This window comes from Myotis lucifugus, unplaced genomic scaffold (genome assembly GCF_000147115.1).
Source record: "Myotis lucifugus unplaced genomic scaffold, Myoluc2.0 scaffold_513, whole genome shotgun sequence".
Lineage (NCBI taxonomy): Eukaryota > Metazoa > Chordata > Mammalia > Chiroptera > Vespertilionidae > Myotis > Myotis lucifugus.
In genome coordinates this window covers 275,197-298,263 of record NW_005871561.1, presented here as the reverse complement: position 1 = coordinate 298,263, position 23,067 = coordinate 275,197, and the positions used below count along the sequence as shown (strand labels likewise).

The 23,067-nt window shown below is 48.1% G+C and overlaps 2 protein-coding genes and 1 pseudogene across 2 annotated transcripts in view; 1 reads left to right on the top strand and 2 right to left on the bottom strand.

The window, feature by feature from the left end:
• Window positions 1-2,984, bottom strand: part of DRC3 (dynein regulatory complex subunit 3) — a 47,232-nt gene extending 44,248 nt beyond the window's left edge. Inside the window, exons 1-2 of the mRNA XM_023745062.1 lie at window positions 2,538-2,984; window positions 1,569-1,715 (exon numbers count right to left, since the gene is read on the bottom strand). The gene's annotated coding sequence lies outside the window, so the exon portion shown is untranslated. The remainder of the gene's footprint in view (window positions 1-1,568; window positions 1,716-2,537) is intronic.
• Window positions 2,985-3,062: 78 nt separating this feature from the next.
• TOM1L2 (target of myb1 like 2 membrane trafficking protein) overlaps window positions 3,063-23,067 on the top strand; it is a 90,270-nt gene continuing 70,265 nt past the window's right edge. Inside the window, exon 1 of the mRNA XM_014446214.2 lies at window positions 3,063-3,223. Within this exon, the coding sequence (XP_014301700.2) occupies window positions 3,172-3,223 (52 nt within the window). The 5' untranslated portion in view covers window positions 3,063-3,171. The remainder of the gene's footprint in view (window positions 3,224-23,067) is intronic.
• LOC102442933 lies at window positions 3,892-21,085 on the bottom strand (annotated as a pseudogene).

Genomic DNA, 23,067 nt, shown 5'->3' with positions numbered 1-23,067 from the left:
CAAAAGATGTTTCCAGTCCTCTGCCTTTCTCTATATCCCTACTCTTCTGAAACAAATTTTTCTAAAATTTCCCATAACTTGACACCAAGTTGCCTTTGGGGACATTTTAATGTGCTGTATTTGGCAGATATTACCTGCAAGGTGTTTGTGCTTTTTCAAAGAAAGGTGCTGTACTTGGGAAAATTATTCTTAATTCTGATTTCAAAACTTCAACTGACTTATCATCCCTCCCACATCAAGGCCTGGCACCTATGTCAGATCAAGCTGCTTTCAGTCCAGCCCAACAATCGCCATGTGGGGCAGCTGCCTAGCCCACGAGGACAGGATTTAGACCCCGACTTTGCATCCTTTGGCAACTCACCTCACCTGGCTAAGCCTTGAATTTCCCATCTATACTAGATGAATAATTCCTCCCGCCTACATTTGTTTAAGGTCATTTATTTAGTCTACACACACGTAATGAATATCTACATGTTATGATTACAACAGACAGATCTCCTTATCTCTGTTTCAGAATAAATCATATAGTCATACAAATGTTTAATTAGAAACTATGACAAATTTGTACGTGTCGGGAACTATGAGAGCATGCATTAGGGGCACCTGGCCTGGCCAGGGAGGTGGGGCTGAGCTCTGAAGGAGGAGTAGAAAGAAGGAGAGGGAACTGCACAGTGAGGGCCCTGATGTGGGAAGAGAACATGTTCCACTTTGGCTGAAGTGATACAAGCTTGGAGAGGCCTACAGGAGCTCTGGGAAGCTCCTGGGGCTTAGCAGGGGCAGTGACATGATAAGATTTTAATTTTAAGAAGCTCACTCTGGGGCAGAAGAATCTCTCTCATACATATTGGTCAAAAATATCTGACAGAAGACAACCTCAGCCTGCTGAGACAGGAGTCCCCCTTCTCTTGCAAAGGTACTTCATACTTGGTAGTGTACCAAATCTGCGTTGAATTGAACTGAGAAGTCATATAAAAAAGATTCTGCCTGGCCAGTGTGCTCAGTGGCTGAGTGTTGACCTATGAACCAGGAGGTCATGGTTTGATTCCCGATCAGGGCACATGCCTGGGTTGCAGTGTGGGGCGTGCAGGAAGCAGCTGGTCAACGTTTCTCTCATCATTGATGTTTCTATCTCTCTCTCCCTCCCCCTTCCTCTCTGAAATAAAAATATATTAAAAAAAAAAGAAGCTCACTCTGGTTGTACTACTGAGAATGACAAGAGTTTTGAAGTGAGAGATGACCAAGGAGGTGGTGAGATGTGGATGTGAAAGATCTCTAGGAATTTATTTTATATGTAGGACTAGTCATTTGCAGTTTTCAGATAAGAAAATGGAAGCTAGTTAGGTCAAGTCACATGCCCAAGTTTATACATCTAGTATATAGCAGAGCTGGAGAACATGACTCCAGAGGCATTTCTTAATCATGATGAGCTGTTCCCAGGGCACTGTAGACCATCATTGTCACTGCCCATAATGTTTTCCACAGCTGTTCTGCGTCAGGGTCAAGGCCCAAGCAGTCCTCCCTAGACTCCCTAGAGTCTAGAGGGTTTTATTCATAATTTACCACCCAACCTGGGTTCCTGTTGTCTTGCCTGTTGATAGTTCTGTTGGTGAAGACCACAGGTAGGAGGTAGAGAATGCGCCTCAATGGAGTAGCCTCCTCAGGAAGAAACAGATCCAGAATTGTCCTAGGAAACAACAATCTGGGATCAACTGGATCTGAAAAATAAACAGTTTACTTTACTGAGTGCTTACTCTGTACCAAGTGCACAAGTGTTATTTAATTACGTCAGCTCTGGAGGCCATTACAGAAGATTCCTAGTGCCCTAATTTCCCAGGTAGGAAAACTAAGACTCATCAGGGAAAGGAAATTGTCTAGTCATACAAGTATCTACTGACAAGGAACAGACGTGGAACTTGGGTATCCATATGCCCAGCCAAAGTTCTTTAAATAGCACCAAGATGAAGAATAAAAATAAGAGAAATAATTTAATGACAGTTATGAAGTGGGATATAAGAGTTGAATTCTTGAAGAAGTTATCAGTGGATTTTTCTTTCAGGTTCCTTTCTCTCTAAGAAAGGGATCAGGCCAGAAGCCTAGGGGATCAAACCCCTTAAAAATCTCTTCGGGACGGCCGGCCGGGGTCGCTCAATGGTTGAGCATCAAACCAATGCCCAGAAGGTCACAGTTGGATTCCCGTCAGGGCACATACCTGGGTTGCAGGCTCCATCCCCAGGATGGGGTGTGCGGGAGGCAACCGATCAATGATTCTCTCTCATCAATGATGTTTCTCTCTCTCTCTCTTCCTCTCTGAAATCAATAAAAAATATTTTTTAAAAAATCTCTTCGGGCCCTGCCCCCTGAGGAAATGCTTCCTTAGTATTTCTTTCTAATCCAGAGGCTTGAAAGCCCAGGGCTAGCGTTTTTACAGATGAGAAGGGCTGGGCCAGGTACCTCGGAGAAAAAAGTCAGAGAAAAGAGTTAAGTCGGGCGCTGTTGGCTCTGCCAGTCCTCCCAGAGATTCAGCTCCCGGGTCTTACCTTCTCAAGCGCAGGCTACCCGGCTGGTTCGCGCAAAAGTCGCTCCGCTCAGTTGCTAGGAGAGCCAGAAGACGCCACTCCGTTGCTAAGGGGAAGTTAAGAAGTAAACATCCTGGGTGAAAGTTGATAAGTCGCGTAAAAACATTTCTGGGTGGGGAAATACTCCTGTCACCAACCAGCTTTAGAGAAAACAAATGTTCCTCCAATCAGCACTTCTCATGGGCGGGGATCTTTCTAGCCTCGTCTCTTTCCTGCGCCTACTTGAGTGATTGACTTTCCTGTTCTCCAATAATAGTAGGGATTCTAGATTGACCAATATATAGATGAATCAAAACACACAGACTCGTTCGGAGGCGGGCCAGGGGAGGTGCCGCTACGCTAGACGGCGATCCCGGCGACTTCGCTTGCTCCTTCGCCCAATCGGGCGCCGGGGGTAGGTGGGTCTTCGTGTGGGGACCAATCGGAGAAATGCCGGGCAGGCGTTGCCCAATAGGAGTGCGGCAGGAGGCGGAGGGAGCCGAGCGTTCCGAGGGTGGGGCGGGGGCAGGTGTCAGTCAGGTCGGGAGCGAGAGGGGGACTGCGGAGACCCCGGCGGCTGACAGGGCGCCGGCCGCTGCCGTGCTGTCCGCCCAAGATGGAGTTCCTGCTGGGGAACCCGTTCAGCACCCCGGTGGGGCAGTGCCTCGGTAAGGCCGCGCGGAGGACGGGCGTCCGGGTGGGCGGCGGCGGCGGGGACCGCGGCCTCTGCGGGTCACTGGTGCCACCCCGCGGGCGGGCCGGGCATCCTTGTCATCGCGCCTCTGAGGACCCGCTGGCTGGGCCTGCTCACCAAGCCAGCGCCATTCTGCCAGGCGGCGCCCGGAGGCCCCCCTTGGACGTGGAGGTCCTCTGCGCGTCCCTACCCGTCGGGGCCCAGCCCTTCCTGGTACCTTAGAGGTGGTGCCGGCGGCTGGGCGGCTCCTGGGAGAGGCCACTGCGTGCGCCCCCCGCTTCCCCACACCCTCTCCCTTCGCCCCTGTCCCTCCTCTCCAGCCCCAGCAGCCCTTCCCCCGGGCACCCTCCCGAGACTGTGGCCTGCTCCAGGCTTGCTGATGAGACTGTCACTCAGCCAGCTGGCCGAGGGCCGGGGGGTGGGGTGCGGAGAGGGGGGACGGGGTTCCCGGAGGGTGGTTCCCCGGGCAGGGGGGCGGCGGCGGGCCCGCTGCCTCGGGAAAGGAGGGAGGCCGTGCTGTTTCATGGTTAGAGCCCTGGGCGCTCCCTGTGACCTTGTGCAAGTCACTGCCCTTTCTGGTTTGACGTTTGCCCTGTCTGTCAGGTGAGGTGCGTGGAGGGGAGATGGAAGTGCTTTCAAATCCTAACGCTTTGATCCCCCGTGGTCGTCTCTGCGCGTTGACTGCTGCTCCCTGCAATGGGACACTTGCCGGAGCTGCGATCTTCGGGTGCCGTGTGCAGAGGGGTGCTCGCCGGCCTGCTCGGCCTGGAGAGGCCGCCGGCGCCACGGGGGAGGGGCGCCCGAGGGCCCGCCGTCCTGGTAAGGAGGGCCCAGCGCTGGCGAAGGAAAACCGGCCACCGGCTGGGGTTCCTCACGACAAAGCAAGTTGGCCTTTTCCCCAGGCAGGAGCGATGCCAGGTGCCGGGTCAGGAGTGTGGATGAGCTGCCTTTAAAGCTGGGCTCCGCCTGTTGGTGGAAGGTGGTCAAGGGTCTTTCCCTTGGGAATCCCTAGGCCTGGCTGGCTCAGGCCGCCGTGCTCACTCATTTCTCGCTCTAATGGAGAACGTCCAGCGGACTTTTCAGCCTTTAGGGAGGCCTCTCCCGTTGGCTGACTGGCATTTGGGAACCTTTCTTGTCTTTGTGTTGTAACATCTTGGGTAAGGGGTGAGGGTCCCTGGGTGTTGGAAAGTCTCTTCTCACCTTTACACGCTACGTGTCCCTAGAGTCTCACCCTCGCCCGTCGCCCCTCTTCCCTTCCGCGGGTGCTCTGTCACTGCAGCCATGTTCCAGACACGTTTTCTCCGTTGGGTGTTGAACTCCAGCCAGTTACTGGAGGGAGCCAGTAAGCTTGGGGGAGGGCATGTCTTTTCTTTTCTATTTCCTTTACAATAGGAAGCTGTACACCTGTGAAATGCCAAGGCAGCTGAGAGGTAGAAATTAAAGGGGATTTAAAATATGCAAATATCAGGGACATAGGGATACAGATCCGATGGAAAGGACATGGTGCTGTGTCAGGAGGACAGGGCTTTTGAATTTTGCCTTGTCCATTTGTTGGCTGTGGGGCCCCAGAAAATTGTGTAACCCTTCTGAGCCTTAGTGTGCTGAGAGAGAGAGGGAGAGAAGGAGGGAGAGAGAGGGAGGGAGAGAGAGATTTGTACTCACAGAGCCCTGAGGTTTAAGTGAACTGATGGCTGTAAAACAGTTTAGTGCCTGGAACATAGTAGAGGTTCAATAAACTGTAGCTGTCACTGTTAATAACAGAATGATACAGTTAGGTTGAGAGGCTGTGTGGGACAGCTGCCCGTCTGTGACCTGTGAGGAAGTACCCTTGCAGGCCCCATCACTTAAAAAACCATACCTGCCGGCAGAGTGAAGCCTCCTGCTTGCTAGTCAGTCACCTGGCAATACCTATGGAATCTCACAGTTCAGTTCAGTGCTAATGTATATTCTGTGCTGTGGTGACAGAGTGTAAAAGTGGTTTTCAGGACATTTAGTATTGTTAGTATTCTTTTAAAAGTATGCCCCAGGGCGTTGGGAGGGAAGGGAATGTGGAAATAAAACAACAAAGCTAATGATTAAAGCAGCAGCTATGGGGTACACAAAGCAATTCTCCAGCCATTATGTGCTCCTCACAGCTGCTTTGTGAAGATGCTGTTGTCTTTCCACATCAGAGAGAGGACACTGAGGCTCAGAGGAGTGAAGGGACTGACTGGCTGGCAAGAGGGGGAGCTGGGGTTTCGCAGCTGCCTGGTCCTCAGGGGGTTATGGTATCGGGAGGGAGGACAGAGGTGCATGGAACAATGACGACTGAGAGAAGGCCACTCCATGGCTAAGCGCTCAGTCGTGTAGTGGGCTTGCCGGTGCTGTTAGGAGTCCAAAAGAATTCAGAAGAGCCAGGGTGATGGGGCTGGTTTCCTTGGGTCTGAGGGCTGTTCATGAGAATGGGTGAGGATTCCAGAGGCAAAGAAGAGGATACCCTGTGCCTGGAGACAGGTAAATTGGGGGTGGGGGGGTGGGGGTGGGGGTGGGGGGAAGGTGTGGGCACATCTGTGAGCACCAGTCTGAGTGGAACAGAGGTGGCTGTGGGGAGTGGAGGCAAGTTGGGTTTGGGCCAGTATGAAGCCCCGTTCTGGGTGGGTGACACCAAAGACTACATTCTTTAGCTAACTTCCACTTTTAGTCTCTCTGCACTCATTTTCCTCACTCATAAAAGACTACCCCTCAACCGGTCCATGGGGCTCACACCTAAGTCCATCAGTCCAGTTCAGTAGGCTTCTTGAGTGCCTGTTGGGTGCCAGGCTCTGGGACAGAAATATTAACAAGCTGCTCTTAGGGACCCTTCAGTAGCGGTAATATGCCGCCAAAGGTGTTCTGGAGCTGCAAAGCCTTAGGCTCATAGTAGCAGAGTCAGCAGAGTAACTATTACTCCGTCTCATGCCTGGCCTCATGCGGATATTCTAACCTGGTGCTATGTGGTTGAGCACATAGTCTGCCCATCTCGAGCAGCAGCTAAGCCCACAGTCTGACATGCACAGCCTGCATTTCTTGCATCCAACCTGCTCTTCATTCTGGAAGGTGGTTCCCGAGTAGGATGTGCGCTTCAGAGAGAGAGCCAGCAGTGGTGTAAGAGACTAAGTATGGAGAAAGAAAGATTACTTACTTTGATTTCCACCTTTTCTCTTCTGAAACAGGCTTCAAAGTGTGACTGTCTTAATCCCAACCCTCCAAGACCAACCACTGGGAGTTGGATGTGATAGGTCGCGAGTTCCCTAAGCCAGGTCCATGTGCTCTGAAAGTGTTGGCGGTTTTTCTTGTGGCTGGAAAACGTTTTTTAGATAATCCTTTCCCAAGACTTGGATTCATTTGCATGAAAAGAACAGTGATTCTGACCAGAATATTGGGGGCGGGAGAAGGACCATCTGTTGTCCCCATAGTTCTGCTTTGATGAGCCTGTAAGGAGATTCTCTGCTGCAGGGTTATGTTTGTAAATTGGGTGGGGTGGACAGAACCCGCTTCCTAGTGCCCCATGAACGCTAGGCGTTTGATGCTAGCGTGGCTGTTTGTACCAAGAATGACTAGTCCTTGCTCAGGTTGCTATGACCGTTGGCAGTGCGCAGAACTCTTTTACTGCAGTAATTTTTTTTTAGTCTTTACAACCCTGTGAGAGACACAGGGAGAAAACTGAAAGGAACTTATAATTATTAAGCACCTACTATATGCAAACTCTGCTCATGGGATCTCATTTAATCTTCACAACATTTAATTGTTTGAGTGCTATAGTCCCTGTATTGCTTATAAGGAAGTTGTGAGGTTAATGACTTGTGCAAGGTCAATGACAGGTAAACCCAGAATCCACTCCTGATCTAGTGCTCATCCTGTGATTCCATGTTGCTTTCGGCTCTACAGATCCCGGATTCAGGCTCATCAGAATCACCTGGAAGGCTTGTTCAAACAGTTGCTGGACTCCACTCTTAGAGTTTCTGATTCAGTAGCTGGGGCCTAGCATTCTAACAAGTTCCCAGGTGCTGCTGCTGCTGCTGGTCCAGGCAGCACACTTTGAGAATATTGCTCTACGTGAAAAGTTCTACTTCTTTAATATCTTTTTTTATCTTTCCTTAAACATTAAATGTGGATCTTATGGAAGGCTAGAGGCTCAGTGCACAAAATTCGTGCATGGGTAGGGTCCTTAGCGGCTGCCGGCTGCCAGCCAGAGCGCCTCCCTTCCCCTGGCTGCCTGCCACCCCTGCTGGCTGGGGGGGCCTCCTTTCCCCAGGCCTCCTGCCACCGCCATCCCCTGTTCAAACTCCCGGTCCTGGGGACAATTTGCATATTAGGCTTTTATTATATAGGAGGGTAAGTATGACCATTTAGAATTCATTCATTCATTCAGTGGCCTAATAGTGACTGTCTGTAGGTAGCAAACTAAGCATTTGCAAGGATGTTCAGAGTAGTAAGGGAGCTAATATAGGTACCTAAGTCAGATAAGATAGAAAATAGTGGCACAAGATTGGACAGATAAATGAAGTAAGTAGTGATAATAATAAAGGCTTTTGCTTTTTTAAAAAGTTCTGTATTGCATTAATATGTGCCAGAGACTGAGGTAGGCACTTTATATATCTGCAGTCCTTTAAACTTCACAATAAAACTATGAGTAAGACACTGTTACTATTTCCATTTGCAGATGGGGACACTGCAGCAACGAGGTCACACAGCTCGCAGTGAGGGAGCTGGAGTGGAACCCAGCATTCTGCTCCAGAGCTGGTGTTCTGTTACCCATGGGAGGGGGAGGGAGCGCTCAGGAAGGGGGAAGGAGGAACCCTGAAGGACTCAGAGGTGGTGGTGCTGCGCAGGGCTTTGACAGATGGGTAGAATTTGAGTCCGCGACAGCAGCTTGATTGAAGGCTGGGTACTAGGGGTAGGTGGGGGTTGGAATTGGTTCTGTTTGCCTAGCAAGGGGAGTGCTGTGGAAGATGAGACTGGAAAGGTAGGATAAAACCTGATTGTGGAGGGCTTCAAATGATGGGCAAGTACAAATAGTTTGGACTCTTACATTGGTGGTACTGGGGAGCCATGAGACATTTCTAGGGAGGGGAGCGGTACGAATGTCATTACAGAGGCAGGGAGGTTTCTCCTTGACAGTCACCAAAAGGTCATTCTTTCTTACTATCAGAGCCCTCATCTGCTCAGAACGGGGCCTGCAAGGAAGTCAGTATGGGCAGTGCCAGTCCCTCTGAGGCCTGGAGCCTTCCTGTGAGCCCCCTCAGAGATGAGGAGGTACAGCAGCGATGCATCAGAGATGACAGGTTGATGGAGCTCGGGGCGAGGTCTGGCATTCTGAGAGCTGGACAGCTTATGAAGCACCAGACACCAAAAGCCATGTGCTGAGGTACCTGCTCCTCGCCTGCCCTGCTTTCCATGTGCAAGAGCAGGAGCTGAGGCACCAGGCTTCACTGAAGGGCGCCACTGCGGGGAGCGGGCACTTGGGGATATTAACAGTCTCATAGAATTGTGCTTTTTATTTTTTTTTAAATATATTTTATTGATTTTTTACAGAGAGGAAGGGAGAGAGATAGAGAGTTAGAAACATCGATGAGAGAGAAACATCGATCAGCCGCCTCCTGCACATCTCCTACTGGGGATGTGCCCGCAACCCAGGTACGTGCCCTTGACCGGAATCGAACCCGGGACCCCTCAGTCCGCAGGCCGACGCTCTATCCACTGAGCCAAACCGGTTTCGGCGAATTGTGCTTTTTAAAAAACAATGTGTACCCAGGTAGCAAACTGGAAAAACGTACAAAAATGCAATGGAGAAAAAAAATCATGATGTGCTTTTTTAATACACTCACTGAGATTCTTCTCATTGCATATACTAAGCAGAATACTTATGTATTTCATTTTTCATTTTCTCATACTTTGGAGATACAGCATTGTACAAGCATTTTTAGCACATTTCTACAGGGTCCCCCCAAAAGTATACACACTTTAACAGCTGATAGCTCAATTTTGAAAATGAAATGTATTTTAATAAACATTGACTTTATAATTATTCAAAGTGTGTATACATTTTTTTGGACACCCTATATATATTCTACCTGTGTTTTTTTTTTGAGGGGGGTCGGGGGACGAGAAGGGGAGATATAAGGTGAAGAATGGGGTATAAATACATCAATTAAGGAATGTTGCTCTTGACTTAGATTTTTTAGGCTAACCTAAAGGTCTGAAAAGATATAAATAACAGGCTGGCTGTTTTGCTGATGCAGCTTGTTGGGTTAGAAGAGAGGCCTTTTGAGAACCAGACTGAGAGTTGGAGCCTGTTTTGTGTTGCCTGCAGCCCTCCTGCCCTGGAGGGAGTCTTCGCTCCTCCCCGTGCTGCCTCCTCGAGTCTGCGTTCTTAGACCCCCCGGTTATGGTGCTGAATTTCTTCTCTGAACTCACAGTGTTTGTTCCGTATCATTCATTTGGCTTCCCTCTCACTTATAAAATAGAATATTATAACAACAAAGAAAAAAATAAAATGGAATATTTCTTACCCTCCAGGTTTTTGTACAAATCAAATGAGAGAATGTGTGTAAAGTCCCTCACACAGTGTCCTGTCCGGAACTAACATGCTCAGACTTGCGGATTCCTTTTCTCCTGCCTGTGCCGTTTCCTGGTGACATTTATCTGGTGTCTTCAGGTTAAGGCTGGAGGCTCCGCAGGGCAGGATTGGTGCTTTCTATTTCCTTGTGACCCTCCCGGTGGTAGAGTGCACTCTGCACAGTTCATTCCAAAGGCTCCTTTCTATCACTCTTTTTCTTTAGCATCTTCCAAAGCTAAAAATATTAGCCATTATTTACTGATCCTTCACCATGTGCCACACACCCTGTAAGTGCTTTACACACATTATTTTATTAAAGTTTTTTTCTCTGAAAACTCCATTAAGTCAGTGGTATTATCTCCACTTTACAGATGAAGGAATGGAGGCTTAGAGGAGTAGAGGACTTGCCCAAGGTGACTCATGTGGGCTGAGCCATGTTCCACACCGAGGGAGTCTCGTTCCAGAACTTCTCTTCATATTGCCTTTTAGATGGCAGCCATTTAGACAAGAAGGGACCTTACCTGACTCCACCTGGGAATTCCCTGAAGACAGCATAGTTCCATCAACGGAGTCTAGAGCAGTGCAGATGCCCACTGCTCTCCCTTTGTTCTCTTCCAATTTGGCACTTCTTGTTTTGGATTTGAGTCAGTTCTGCCTCTGTGTGTGACTGCCTTTTGTGAGCCCATAACTGTTCTAATGCTCAGTTTCCTGATCTGTAAACAGGGACGAGGTGTGTGTGTGCGAGAATGCTTGTTTTGTCACATCTTATAGGGTCCTGAAGATGATCAGTGATCTCACTGATGTAAAAGCAAAATATGTTACTATGTTAGTCTTTCCACCACATCATCTAGACTAAATGTTTCATGAGGGCATCTGGTTTTTAAAAAAATATATTTTTATTGATTTCAGAGAGGAAGGGAGAGGGAGAGAGAGATAGAAACATCAATGATGAGAGAGAATCATTGATCGGCTGCCTCCTGCACGCCCACTATTGGGGATCGAGCCTGCAACCCAGGCATGTGCCCTTGACCAGAATCGAACCCGGGACCTTTCAGTCCGCAGGCCTAGCCACTGAGCCAAACCGGCTTGGGCACACCTGTTTGTATTTATATATTTACTTTTAAATAATTGTGGTAAAATATACATAACACAAAATTTTCCATTCTGATCATTTTTAAGTTCCATGACATTGACTACATTCATATTATTATGTGACCATTACCAGAACTTTTCTCATTTTGCAAAACTGAAACTCTGTACCCATTAAACAACAGCTCCTTTTTCCCCAACCCCAGCTCCTGGCAACCACCATTCTATTTTCTGTCTATGAATTTACTACTCTAAGTGCCTCATATAGTATTTGTCCTTTTGTCGCTGGCTTATTTTACTTGGCATAATGTCTACAAGATTCACCCATGTTGGAGTTTGTGTCAGAATTTCCTTTTTAAGCCTGAATAATATTCCATTGTATGGATATACCACATTTTGTTTATTCATTCATTCATTCATTCATCTTTGTGGCTAAAAATCTGGTAATAGTTGTCTCAAATTCAGATCTGCCTTAGTATTAAAAATTATTCTCCCAGCCCGGCCGGTGTGGCTCAGTGGTTGAGCGTCAACCTGTAAACCAAGAAGTCACTGGTTCTATTCCCAGTCAGGGCACATGCCCGGGTTGTGGGCTTGATCCCCAGTAGGGGGTGTGCAGGAGGCAACTGATTGATGATGCTTCTCTTTCCCTCTCCCTTTTTCTCTTTAAAAAAAATCAATAAAAACATATTTTAAAAAAAAATTCACCCAGTGACAGTCCTCCTAGTGTAATTCAGGGCACAGGAGTCCTCATCATCTCAGCAAGTTTTCCGAGAGTTTGGTTAAAGGCTTTGATTTTCAACAACAACTTGAAGCTCTTCTTGGTAATGGAAGACTATGTCTTTTAATTTTTCTTTGGATTTGCTTTGGAACTATAGTGTTGGAGGGAGAAAAAAAGGGCATTTAAACATATACTAAGTTGTCTGGCTGACCACCTTGCTTTTAAGACATTACCTACCAGCTCCAAAGCACAAGCCTTGTAGTCTGGGAGGCACGTCAAAAATTCCGTTTGGGGTTTTGGTTTAAAATGGAGTGTAATGGAGAGAGACTGATTCTTTCATCTCAGAGAATCGGGCTGCAAGTCTTTGAGAGCTGGGGACAAGGACAGGGCCTGCCATTGGACATTGTTGAGTTTCTTGCCACTCCTTAAAGGAGAAAGCACACAAAGTCCTGGCATCTCATTAGTCAAAATAGGCCTGAGAAATGATGTTGCTTGGTGTTTGAAAGCGGAATTTGCTAGTGGCTTCCAGAGAGCGAGAGTCCCTCATATTAACTCTGGTGGAAATTTTAAAACTGGCAATTCAAAGAATCACCAAATTCTAGTTGAAAGGGCCTGACCAGCATTTTGTTCAACCCCCTCATTTTACAGGTGAGAAAACTGAGGCCCAGAGAGGGTATAGGGGTGTGCTGTTTTCACCCTAACAAGACTTCTGACACCAACTAGGTGTCCTATAATTCAGTTCTTACCTAACCATCTGGGGTTATCCCAGACCCCTACAGGTTTAGGGCTCAGTCCCACAGGCTGCCCCCACTTCAGACACCAGTGGAAAGTCCCCAGTTGCCACCTGTACTTCTGACCAACGGGCTATAAATTGGGGGTTCCCATGACCTCCTCCTCAGGAAAAGTTTTTACTTACATTTACTGGTTTCTATAAAGAATACAAATCAGGAACAGCTACATAGAAGAGACGCCTAGGGCAGGATCTGAGGGGAAGGGCGCAGAGCTTCCATGCCTCTGGGTGCTATTCTCCCAGTGCCTCCATGCTCGCCCACTGGGAAGTTCTCAGAACCCCATTAGGTAGGTGTGATTAAGTCACTGGCCAATGGCGACTAGCTCAGTCTCCAGCCCCTCTCTCCACCTGGAGGTTGGAAGTGGGGGTGGGCTGAAAGTCCCCAACCTGCAATGCCTGTTCTTTCTGGCAACCAGCTCTCCTCCAGAAGCTATCCTGCCCCCCCCCCCCAAGTTATCGCATTATCATGCAAAGACTCTCAGCGCTGTGGAGATTCCAAGGGTTTTTGGAGCTGTGTGCCAGAATTCCAGGACAAAATCAAATATTCATTCATTCATTCAAAAAGTGTTTATTTGAGTCAAGCTGGCAACATATGCTGGGGAGCATGATCTCACTGCCCCCTGTACTTCTTACCATGTCACAGGAGGCGACTCGCCAAGGCCCCACAGTGAGTCAGTGGTAAACTAGGGAAGAACTCAGCTTATGACTCCCACCTCTTTCTACTTTCCTCCGGGCCCTTGCCAGTAATTTGGATACAGTATTTGTATACCGACAGGGAGACTAAGCAAAGTAGTAGTAAGTCTGCCATTCATGACTCAGGCTCATGAAAGTAAATACTTTTTTTTGTCTGAAAGTTAATCTCCTGTTTTAGACCTGGCTTGGTGGAGGTGATTATTTAGCTCCAGGTTTGAGGATTGAAATGAAATTCGTTCACAAAATAATCTTTGGTCTTCTGTTTTATCTGCTTTTTCTGGCACTGACCCAGGATAGGGAAATTAATCCCAGGCTAGGACTTGGGAGGTCTGGGATTGGTCACCGCCCTGCTGCTAATTTGCTCTATGACTTTGGGTAGGTCACCTTCTACCTGTTTACTCATTTCAAGAACATGGATTGAACAACAGGGTCTCCAGATTCATTTCCACACTTAAGCTCAAGTCCTGGATCCAAGTGGCTTTTACTTTTTCTCAAGGCCTTTAGCTTCCACAGGAGATAATCTTCCTTTTTCATCCAGTTTGTGTATGTGTGTATATATGTATATACACACATATATGTATTCATATAATCTAATATTTTTCATTGCGGTATAATTTACTTTTGAATTATAATTAATGACATGTTTAATCTTAATTGTTATAGCTTTGACAGATGCATCACAATTGTAACCTACACCCCTATCAAGGTGTAGATTTTCACTATCACCCCAGAAAGTTCCCTCATGCCCCCTCCCAATCAGTCTTGCAGAGGGAACCACTGACTAACTCTCCAGCGGTTAGTTTGGCCTGTCCTAGAAGTTTCCAGTAGAGTCATGCATGTGTTCCTTTGTGTTGAGTCCCGCTAGTGCTTTGAAGAGTTTTCTGCTTTCTTCCTCTAATCCTGAGAAATCATGTACATTATTTTTGCCACCTGCCATCTTGAAAGGTCATGTGATTGGGCCCTGCTGGTTCCCCGAGCTGCTGTGCTTTGAGAGGTGAGGCCTCTGCCAGGGCCCCCACACTGTCTGCTGAGTGTGATGGACAGTACAGTTTGATTTCCAGAGACTAGGAAATCAAGGTTGGCTTGTTTCTATAATGATTGGTGTCACAGTCTTCTCACTTGTCAACTGGGTAAATTGAATCCAACAGCGGATGAAAGAGAACTCTGACACCAAAAATGTCACATGAAATGGCACATTTCTGGTAAGGTGCCCATGAGATACACTCATTTCAATTTCATAAATACTTTTGAACATAAAGGCAGATTGCTCCAGGGAGCAACAGCAAAAGGAAGAGAGGTCTGGAAGGGGCTGAGCAGGGCGGTGGAGGAGCCAGACTGGGCACAGAGGTTTTGTGGCCTCTCTTGGCTGTGGAGCTTAGTGTCAGTGGGAGGGGTTTTGCTTGCTTTTCTTCATAATGTCTTTAACCTTTGTTTCCTCTTCTGGGTTTTCACCTCCTCTAACTTAGTTTACCCCTAGTCTTGCCTGGGCTATTGCAGGTGCCATTCAATTGGTCTCTTTCCTTCCATTCTCCTTCCTTTTCTACACTGTGCCACTCACTATTTCAGACAAATATTCCAGAACTCTCTATCTCCTTCAAACGAGTTATGTCACCTGGTTTTTAAGGCCTCACTGGGTGGGCTTCTTCCTGTCTACTCTAAGAGAGCTCTGCACGCTCTTCCATTTCCTGTCTGTCCTTTAACAGAGCTCTGCACACACTTCCATTTCCTGTCTGTCCTTTAACAGAGCTCTGCACATGCTCTTCCATTTCCTGTCTACCCTAACAGAGCTCTGCACACGCTCTTCCATTTCCTGTCTACCCTAACAGAGCTCTGCACATGCTCTTCCATTTCCTGTCTACCCTAACAGAGCTCTGCACACGCTCTTCCATTTCCTGTCTACCCTAACAGAGCTCTGCACATGCTCTTCCATTTCCTGTCTACCCTAACAGAGCTCTGCACATGCTCTTCCATTTCCTGTCTACCCTAACAGAGCTCTGCACATGCTCTTCCATTTCCTGTCTACCCTAACAGAGCTCTGCACATGCTCTTCCATTTCCTGTCTACCCTAACAGAGCTCTGCACACACTCTTCCATTTCCTGTCTATCCTTTTAAAGAGCTCTGCACACACTCTTCCATTTCCTGTCTATCCTTTTAAAGAGCTCTGCACATGCTCCTCCATTTCCGGTCTAGTATAACAGAGCTCTGCACACCTTCTTCCATTTCTGCTCTCTCCTGGCTTGTGCTCATCTTGTTCCCCCTGCAGGGCACTTCTTTTCCATAGTGGCTGCACCACTTTACCTGCCCACCAACAGTTCATAGGGTCCCAGTTTTTCCACAGTGTCACCAACACTGCTTTATTGATTGTGGCCATCCTAATGGGTATGAGGTTGTTGCATGCTTTTTAGGAGCATGTTATTAAGCAACCATCTAGATTCAGGATTGTTCAGAACCTAAGTGAAGGATGTGTATCTAGAGGAAGGCAGAGCATCAGTATCATGGGGAATATGTTTATTTTTTAGCATTTTATATTTACTAGAGCCGTGGTCAGCAAACTGCAGCTCGCGAGCCATATGCGGGCGCACATGTACAGTGCGATTGAAACTTCGTGGCCCATGCGCAGAAGTCGGTATTTTGTGGAAGAGCCACACTCAAGGGGCCAAAGAGCCGCATGTGGCTCGCGAGCCGCAGTTTGCTGAGCCGCAGTTTGCCGACCACTGTACTAGAGGATACTATATGGTTGTTTTTATATAAAACTTCTTTGTTGGGAGGGAGAGTGGCCACCTAGCCTTATGGATTTAGAGGCAGTGATGGAACCGGCAGACTTGAGTGGTCACCTGTGGCTAAGTGACAAAGCAGAATGAGAGCCCTCATGTGGGCTGGTAGCATGATCTTGGCCTATAGTGAATAGATGTCCCTCAGGAGGAGACACCTCCTGTCTTGGGGGCAGCTCAGCACCCTGGGTACTGTCAGGCAGTGCGATGCGGTGGGGGTGGGGGGGAGGCAGGACAGCCCCCAGGGTTTCTGAGTGCCTGCCCTGTTGGTGCTGGGGATGTGTGAGAGCCAGTCACCACCCTCAGGGAGTTTCCACTGAAAGGGATAAACACATAACTTCAGTGCCCAGGGTGAGTCCAGTAGGGGCACTGTGGGAGGACCTGATTTTGAAGGATGAGTAGGAGTTGGTCAGAAAGAGAGAGAGGAGAGTTAGAGGGAACCAGCCTTTCAGCTTGTCATTGAACTTCAGCAAATTCATACTCCCATTTGAGACAATGTCCCAAGAGGACTTCAGTTTCAAAACTTGATAGACTTAGAGAGAAGGGTATGAAATGATAGGTGGTTCAGAGCTCCACTAAGGGACAGGATGGGGCGGTTAAATGTGAGGGTACCCACCTTTTGAGTATAGTCTCCCAAAAGCCCCATTGTGGTCAGAAGGCTGCCTCTGAGAAAGGTGCACACACTCTCCCGCCCCTATTATAGGTGAGCAGAGAGGGGAGCAGCACTTTGGGGTGGCTGAGGGGTCTTCCCATAGAGGGTCACATTCTGACCCTCATGGGTATACCCTTTCTTATTTTAAAATTAGACAAGAAAAAGTACGTAAAGTGAAAGTAACAAATGTACACATTGTTTTAAACAGACAATACAGAATTAGCCTATATAATAAAAGGGTAATATGCAAATCGACCGAACGGTGGAACAACTGGTTGCTATGATGCGCACTGACCACCAGTGGGCAGATGCTCAATGCAGGAACTGCCCTCTGGTGGTCAGTGAGCTCCCACAGGGGGAGTGCTGCTCAGCCAGAAGCCCAGAAACCAGGCTCACGGCTGGCGAGCACAGCAGCAGTGGCGGGAGCCTCTTCCGCCTCCGCAGCCGTGCTAAGGATGTCTGACTGCCAGCTTAGCCCGCTCCCCTAAGCCTTCAGTCGGACATCCCTTGAGGGCTCCCAGGCTTCAAGAGGGCGCAGGTCAGGCTGAGGGACCCCCCTGAGTGCACAAATCTCGTGCACCAGGCCTCTAGTATTTTGTATAAAGCACCAGTTCCCACTTTCCATCCCTGTTGGCTCCCCAGAGGTATCCCCAGCAGCTGCTTAGTGTGTGGTCCTGGTTCCATGAAGTTCCTTTTGTGTACTGGGATCCTACTGTGGGTTTTACTTTACAACTCGCTTTGTCATGCCATTGTGTATTTTAGTGGTCTTCCATGGCAGCGTATTTCAGCCCACCTCGCATTCCATAGAGTGCATATACAATTATACAGCCTTTCTCTTACTGGGAGGCAGTGTTGTGTGTGTTTTGTTTATTTGTTTGTTTGTTTTGTCTGTCTTTATAAGCTAGAGGCTCGGTGTATGGATTCATGCACGTTAAAAGGAAATTAATTAGAAGGTGGCTGGCGGGGCGGGACTGGGCAAGACCTCCCACGGTCCCTCCCCGGCCGCCCACACCTGGGGTGGCTCCAGGGCTTGAGGGCCTCTGCGGAGTGATCAGGGTCCCTCCGGCAGGTGGGGTCCCTCGGCCTGGCCTATGGGGATTGGGCCGAAACTGGCAGTCTGACATCCCCCAGGGGGTCCTGGAGTGCGAGAGGGCACTCTGCAAAGTTGCTGTCGCTCGGCATCTCCTGTGTTGAGCATCTGCCCCCTGGTGGTTAGTGTGTGTCATAGCTACTGGCCGGTCGGCCAGTCACTTAGGCTTTTATATATATAGATGCTGTGGCAACATATGTTTGTACACGTATATAGTTCTATGGTGTAGAATCCTAGAAGTAAAACTTTTATAGAGACTGCCAAATTGCCTTCTAAAAGGGGGTCCCACCCAGATTCTCAGTAACAGATCCCAAGAGTAGCTGTTTCCCTTGCACCTCCATCAGTGCGAGATAGCTTTGTATTTTTGCACTCTGAGGAGGGAAAGGCATTTGGTTGTCGGTGGCCCACGCTCCCCCATGGATAACCGGCTCTGAGACTGTGGAGTAAGCTCACTGCCTCTGGCTACCTTCCTTCCTGAGCACCCTCCTGTAGAAATGCAGAGTGGATGTGCCACGGGCGGAGCTGTAGAGTTCCTCCTGTGTCCCGGCCAACCAAGGACCTTTACTTTTCTTGTTGAAAGCTTTTCCCCTAAGAACTCTTTTGGTCACCATTTCCTGGTTGCCTTTCATACGAAATATACCAGGTGTACCGGTTAATAATGCGGATTTTGTAATAAAAGAAAACACAATAATTTCAAGAGAAACATCAAAAGTGCTTTATTCAAAGTAATGTCCATTGCTAGCTACACATTTCCCCCATTTTTCAGGTAATTTGTGGATACCGTCCCAATAGAATTTTTCTTGTTTTGAGGCAAACCATTCAGAGACCCAATTTTCCACTTCTTCGTACATTTTGAAGTGCTGCTCAGAAAGTGCGTGTGCCATCGATCGGAACAAGTGGTAATCTGAAGGAGCAAGGTCTGGTGAATACGGCGGGTGGGTTAATACTTCCCAGGCAAGATCTTTTAACGTGTCTTTAACTGGTTTTGAAGTGTGTGATGGTGCATCATCATGAAGCAAAATTACTTTGCCGTGTCTTCTGGCCCATTCTGGCTGTTTCATGATCAAAGCGTGGTTCAAATTGATTATTTGTTGTCGGTAGCGATCAGTATTAATGGTTTCACCTGGTTTTAGAAGCTCATAATACACCACACCTTCCTGATCCCACCAAACGCAGAGCATTGTCTTCTTTCCGAAGCGATTTGGCCTTGCAGTCCATGTTGATGGTTGACCTGGATCAACCCATGATTTTGTGCATTTGGGATTCTCAAAATAAATCCACTTTTCATCGCCAGTCACAATTCGATGCAAAAAAGACTTTCTTTCATGCCGTTGAAGCAATATTTTACTGATGACTTTTCGGTTTTCCATATGTCTTTCGTTCAGTTGATGTGGCACCCATTTTCCTTCCTTTAAAATCTTTCCCATTGCTTGTAAACAATCGGAAATTGTTTGCTGAGCAACGTTTAATCTTTGTGCAAGTTGTTTTAGAGTTTGACACACATCTTCATCCAATAATGCTTGTAATTGTTGGTCTTCAAACTTTTTCGGTTGACCTGGACGTTCTTTGTCTTTCACATCAACATATCACTTTTAAAGCATTTAAACCAGTGTTCACAGGTATCTTGAGATGGAGCATGTTCACCATAAGCTTCCCGAAGTATACGATAACTTTCAGCAGCACTTTTCTTCAAAATAAAGTAATGAATTAAAACTTCCCACAAATGCTCTTTTTTTTTTGGCACGAAATTTTTAAGCAGAAAAATATCTATGATGTTAACACCTTCAGAAAATTTGACACATGAAGTTTTGAAGCTTGCTGTCAATACAACAAAATAGCATACATGTCAAATCACATATATATCAACATATGTTTAACTCCATCTATTGAGAAAAATCCGCATTATTAACCGGTACACCTGGTATCAGTGTCTCATTACTTTTCCCCGTCTGCCTGCCAGCTGGGAGGGAACCACATCTCTCTATTGCTGCTCCAGAGTAGTAACCTTTGATGCTCATATTCATATTCCCTGCATGTTACTGCGTGACTTAGCCTTGAGAATCCACAGTCTCCTTCCTGGTCTCTAACCCAGTGAAATAAACAGAAATCAGGAGTCTTGTACATCTTCTAATTAGCGTCAGAATGATCTGATGAACATGCCCAGAGACTGGATTTTAGAGGCAGTTCTCTGGCAGAGCTGGAAAGGGAGTAAGTGCAGAGGGAACTGCCGTTTGTGGAAGGCTTCTGCTCACTCTCCATGCAGCCACCGGAGAGCAGCAGGATTTTCTCTGGTTCATAGTGGGGCTGTTATTTACATGCCAGGGAGGAAGTGGCAGAGCCAAGACTTGACCCCAGGTTTTCCCCACATTAAAGCCACTGCACCTGCTCAGAGATTGGTTCCAAAAGATCCCTGAGATGCCACTCCATTGATCCTCCCCAGGGAGGTGAAGATGAGCCCCCGTAAGAAAACACTGCTGTTTCTCCTCCTTCCCTTCCCTGCACACCGAGGCTGGAGCCTGGGCTTCTAGATATCGCTCTTTCCATTCACTCCTGGGGACTACCTTCATGATTTTTAAAATTGTAATAACCCTTTATTATGTATCAAATTATCTTCAACATAAGTTACAATCTGCTTAAATTGAGTAGCCTTTTTAAATATAAAGACAAAAAAATTCTCTTTATGTACAATATCTTGTCTAGAGTCTAGCAAATATAGTACCTTTCATTGTAGCATTTCTGCTTAACATACTAGTAAGAACCAAAAGCAACCAAAAATTATAAACCAAATCCCCTAATCTCTCAACTATCAATACTGGAGGAATCATTAAGAAGATAACTTTTTTGTGTAGAAATACAGAATGAATATTAAAGTTAGTTGCAAAAAGGAAAAAAACAAAACAAAAATAAAACCCCGAGGAAATAACCAACAATCTCCAGGGGTAAACTTTCCTGCTTAGGAATACAAGCTGACTGCAGACCACCTCTCGGTTCCTGGGGATAGCACAGCACAGGGTCATACTGCAGATCATACCCAAATCATCACCATGGCAACCCTCATGCACCACACCAAGGATGTGGAGTTTGTCCTGGAAGACCTGTTTGATGGCCTCAGGGCAGGACTTCACTGAGATGCTTGAGAGTATATCCTTTTGGAGGCAGAAGTCCAAGATGAATTGTTTCACTCTCCCAGCCACACCACAGCAATTCAACGTATAGTGGATGGCTTTTAGCATTTCCCTCTGGGACTTGTCCTTGGCTTTCAGCTTGAGGTAGGTGTTCGTGTAAAATCCTGGAGTTCTTAGTCACCTCATCTTTGTGGGAATATCCCCAGATGGCCGCAGCTATTTCAAAGGCAAATATCACCAAGAAGAAGACAATCCCAGCATGCACTGGGGCTCCTGTACATCCTCACAGCAGCCCAGGAAATCCACCAGCATCATGAGGGCACCAGCTCCAATCAGAATATAAACTCCTGTGTATAAGCTGGAATGATGGATTATTTTCTTGCTTAAGAAGCGCTTGGTCTGAGAGTCGAATCGGAGCCATAGTCAAATGGCAAGGACTGCACCCGGGCAAGCGGAAGGTGCCGTGAGCTGCAGAGCAGGCATCATGCACTTGATGCCGCCTTTGACCAGCATGGTGAGGGCTGACCTGGCTGGGCTGACCTGGTGTGGGAAGTATCCCTTTGAAGTATCTCTGAGCCACCTGTGCTGTTACTTATAAAATACTTTATTTATATTGACTCACTTTTTTTAGTTGGGCAAGTTTACTTGTAAAGGGCCTTTATCACTATTATAAATTGAAAACCAGTTTCACTTAGCATTCATCCAGAGTAACATAAAAATGGTAAGTGCAGAGAAATCAAAACTAGGTTATTCTAGCTGAATCCTTTTGCCTTCCCAAGGGCCCTAGCTGAGGCCCAGCCCTTGTTAGAATAGGGAACATTCGAAATGTTGGAAGAATAGGAGAACCTCAGGAGAACTGACCCATTGTTACTAACACTTCCCTGGTCACTGAAGCCACCCCGGCGGTCCACAGCTCACTCCTGGGGGAATGCTCTCGTAGCTTCTGGCCACCCTGGACCGTGCCCCTTCTCAGGGCCGCTGCCTGCCCCTGGGCCTTCGCTCTGCCCTTGCTTCACCACGATGGTCCTCTCCTCTGCTTCTCTTGCTCATGTAGTGAGATTCTGTTCCTCCTGTGAGGCCAGGCTCAAATGCCACACTCACTGAGACGTGTCTTCGGATCGCAGAGCCACTGTCGTCCGCACCCCAGGAGTCCCAGTGAACTTTCTCCATCTCTCCATCCTGCACAGGTCAGAGTAGGTAGGCGTGTTTGTCCCGTGAGACGCTGAGCTATGGAAGGGGCGCTTTGCTGTTTATTCTCCCGTCTCAGTCAGGAGCCCGGGGGCCGGGGCAGCCTCTGGTCAGAGGTGAGCCCGGGGCTGTCCCTGCACCAAGCCCTCGGTTCTGCCGAGTTGGATGCCCCCAGCGTTGCTGGGGGTCTGGGTCTTCCTGGCAGGCACGCTAGAGCAGCACTGGGCACCGTGAAGAGGTGGGTGTGGGGCCTCTGAGAGGCAGTTGGAAGAGCAGCTGGGGTAGAAGGCACCTTGTGAGAAACGCATGGCATGGAGCCCCCATGGAGGGTCCCTGACTCAGTTGAAGCCAGGTCTTCTGCAGGTGCCCCCAGGCCCTGACGTCCCGTGGCTTCCACCTGTTTTGGCTTTCTGGCTTGAGCTCCCCATTTACTTGGTCTTTGGAACAGTCCCCTCTGGTTTTTCGGCCCCTCCTTGGCACTGTCACTTTCTGGATTTGCCCACTACCTACTGTGAACAGGCCTGGGTCTGTATCCCACCCCCACCCCCAGTCAGCATGCCCACACCGCATGGCCAGGCTGGCTTGGTCCAGAGGGCGTGGCAGGGAGGTCATGTGAGCAAGGCAAGGTGGCCAGGGAGGGAGAGAGAGCCAATGGTCCCTAGGGCTCCCGTTGCTCTCCATCACTGCTGCTCCAGAGGGAGAGGGTGTGGACCGAGGGAGAGCTGCGGGGCTGTGGGCAGGCTGTGCTCTGGCGCTGCTTCCGCGAGGGAAGGCACCTCCTGGTGTGCTCGCAGCTCCCTGAGAGCTGTCGCCTTTCTTAGCTGGACTGTCCGCCCTCCCTGGCAGGGACTAGGGTGCATTCATCTTGGAACCCAGAGCACTCAGCACTGCTGGGCTCCAGTGAACAGGATTGAGTTCAGTTGGTCTTTCAGAAGGAAACTCATGGAAGGCAGACTGTGCTGAAGACAGGCGTTCAGTGCTCTGAGCCTCAGGTTCCTCAGTCAGGACTGTTACCTGTCTCTTAGCTCACATTGGCTGTGCATGTAGAGCACTTGACGAAATGTTTTTCCCTCCCTCAAAAATGTTTCTGAAATGAATGCATGTTGAATTTGGAAGGTGTATAC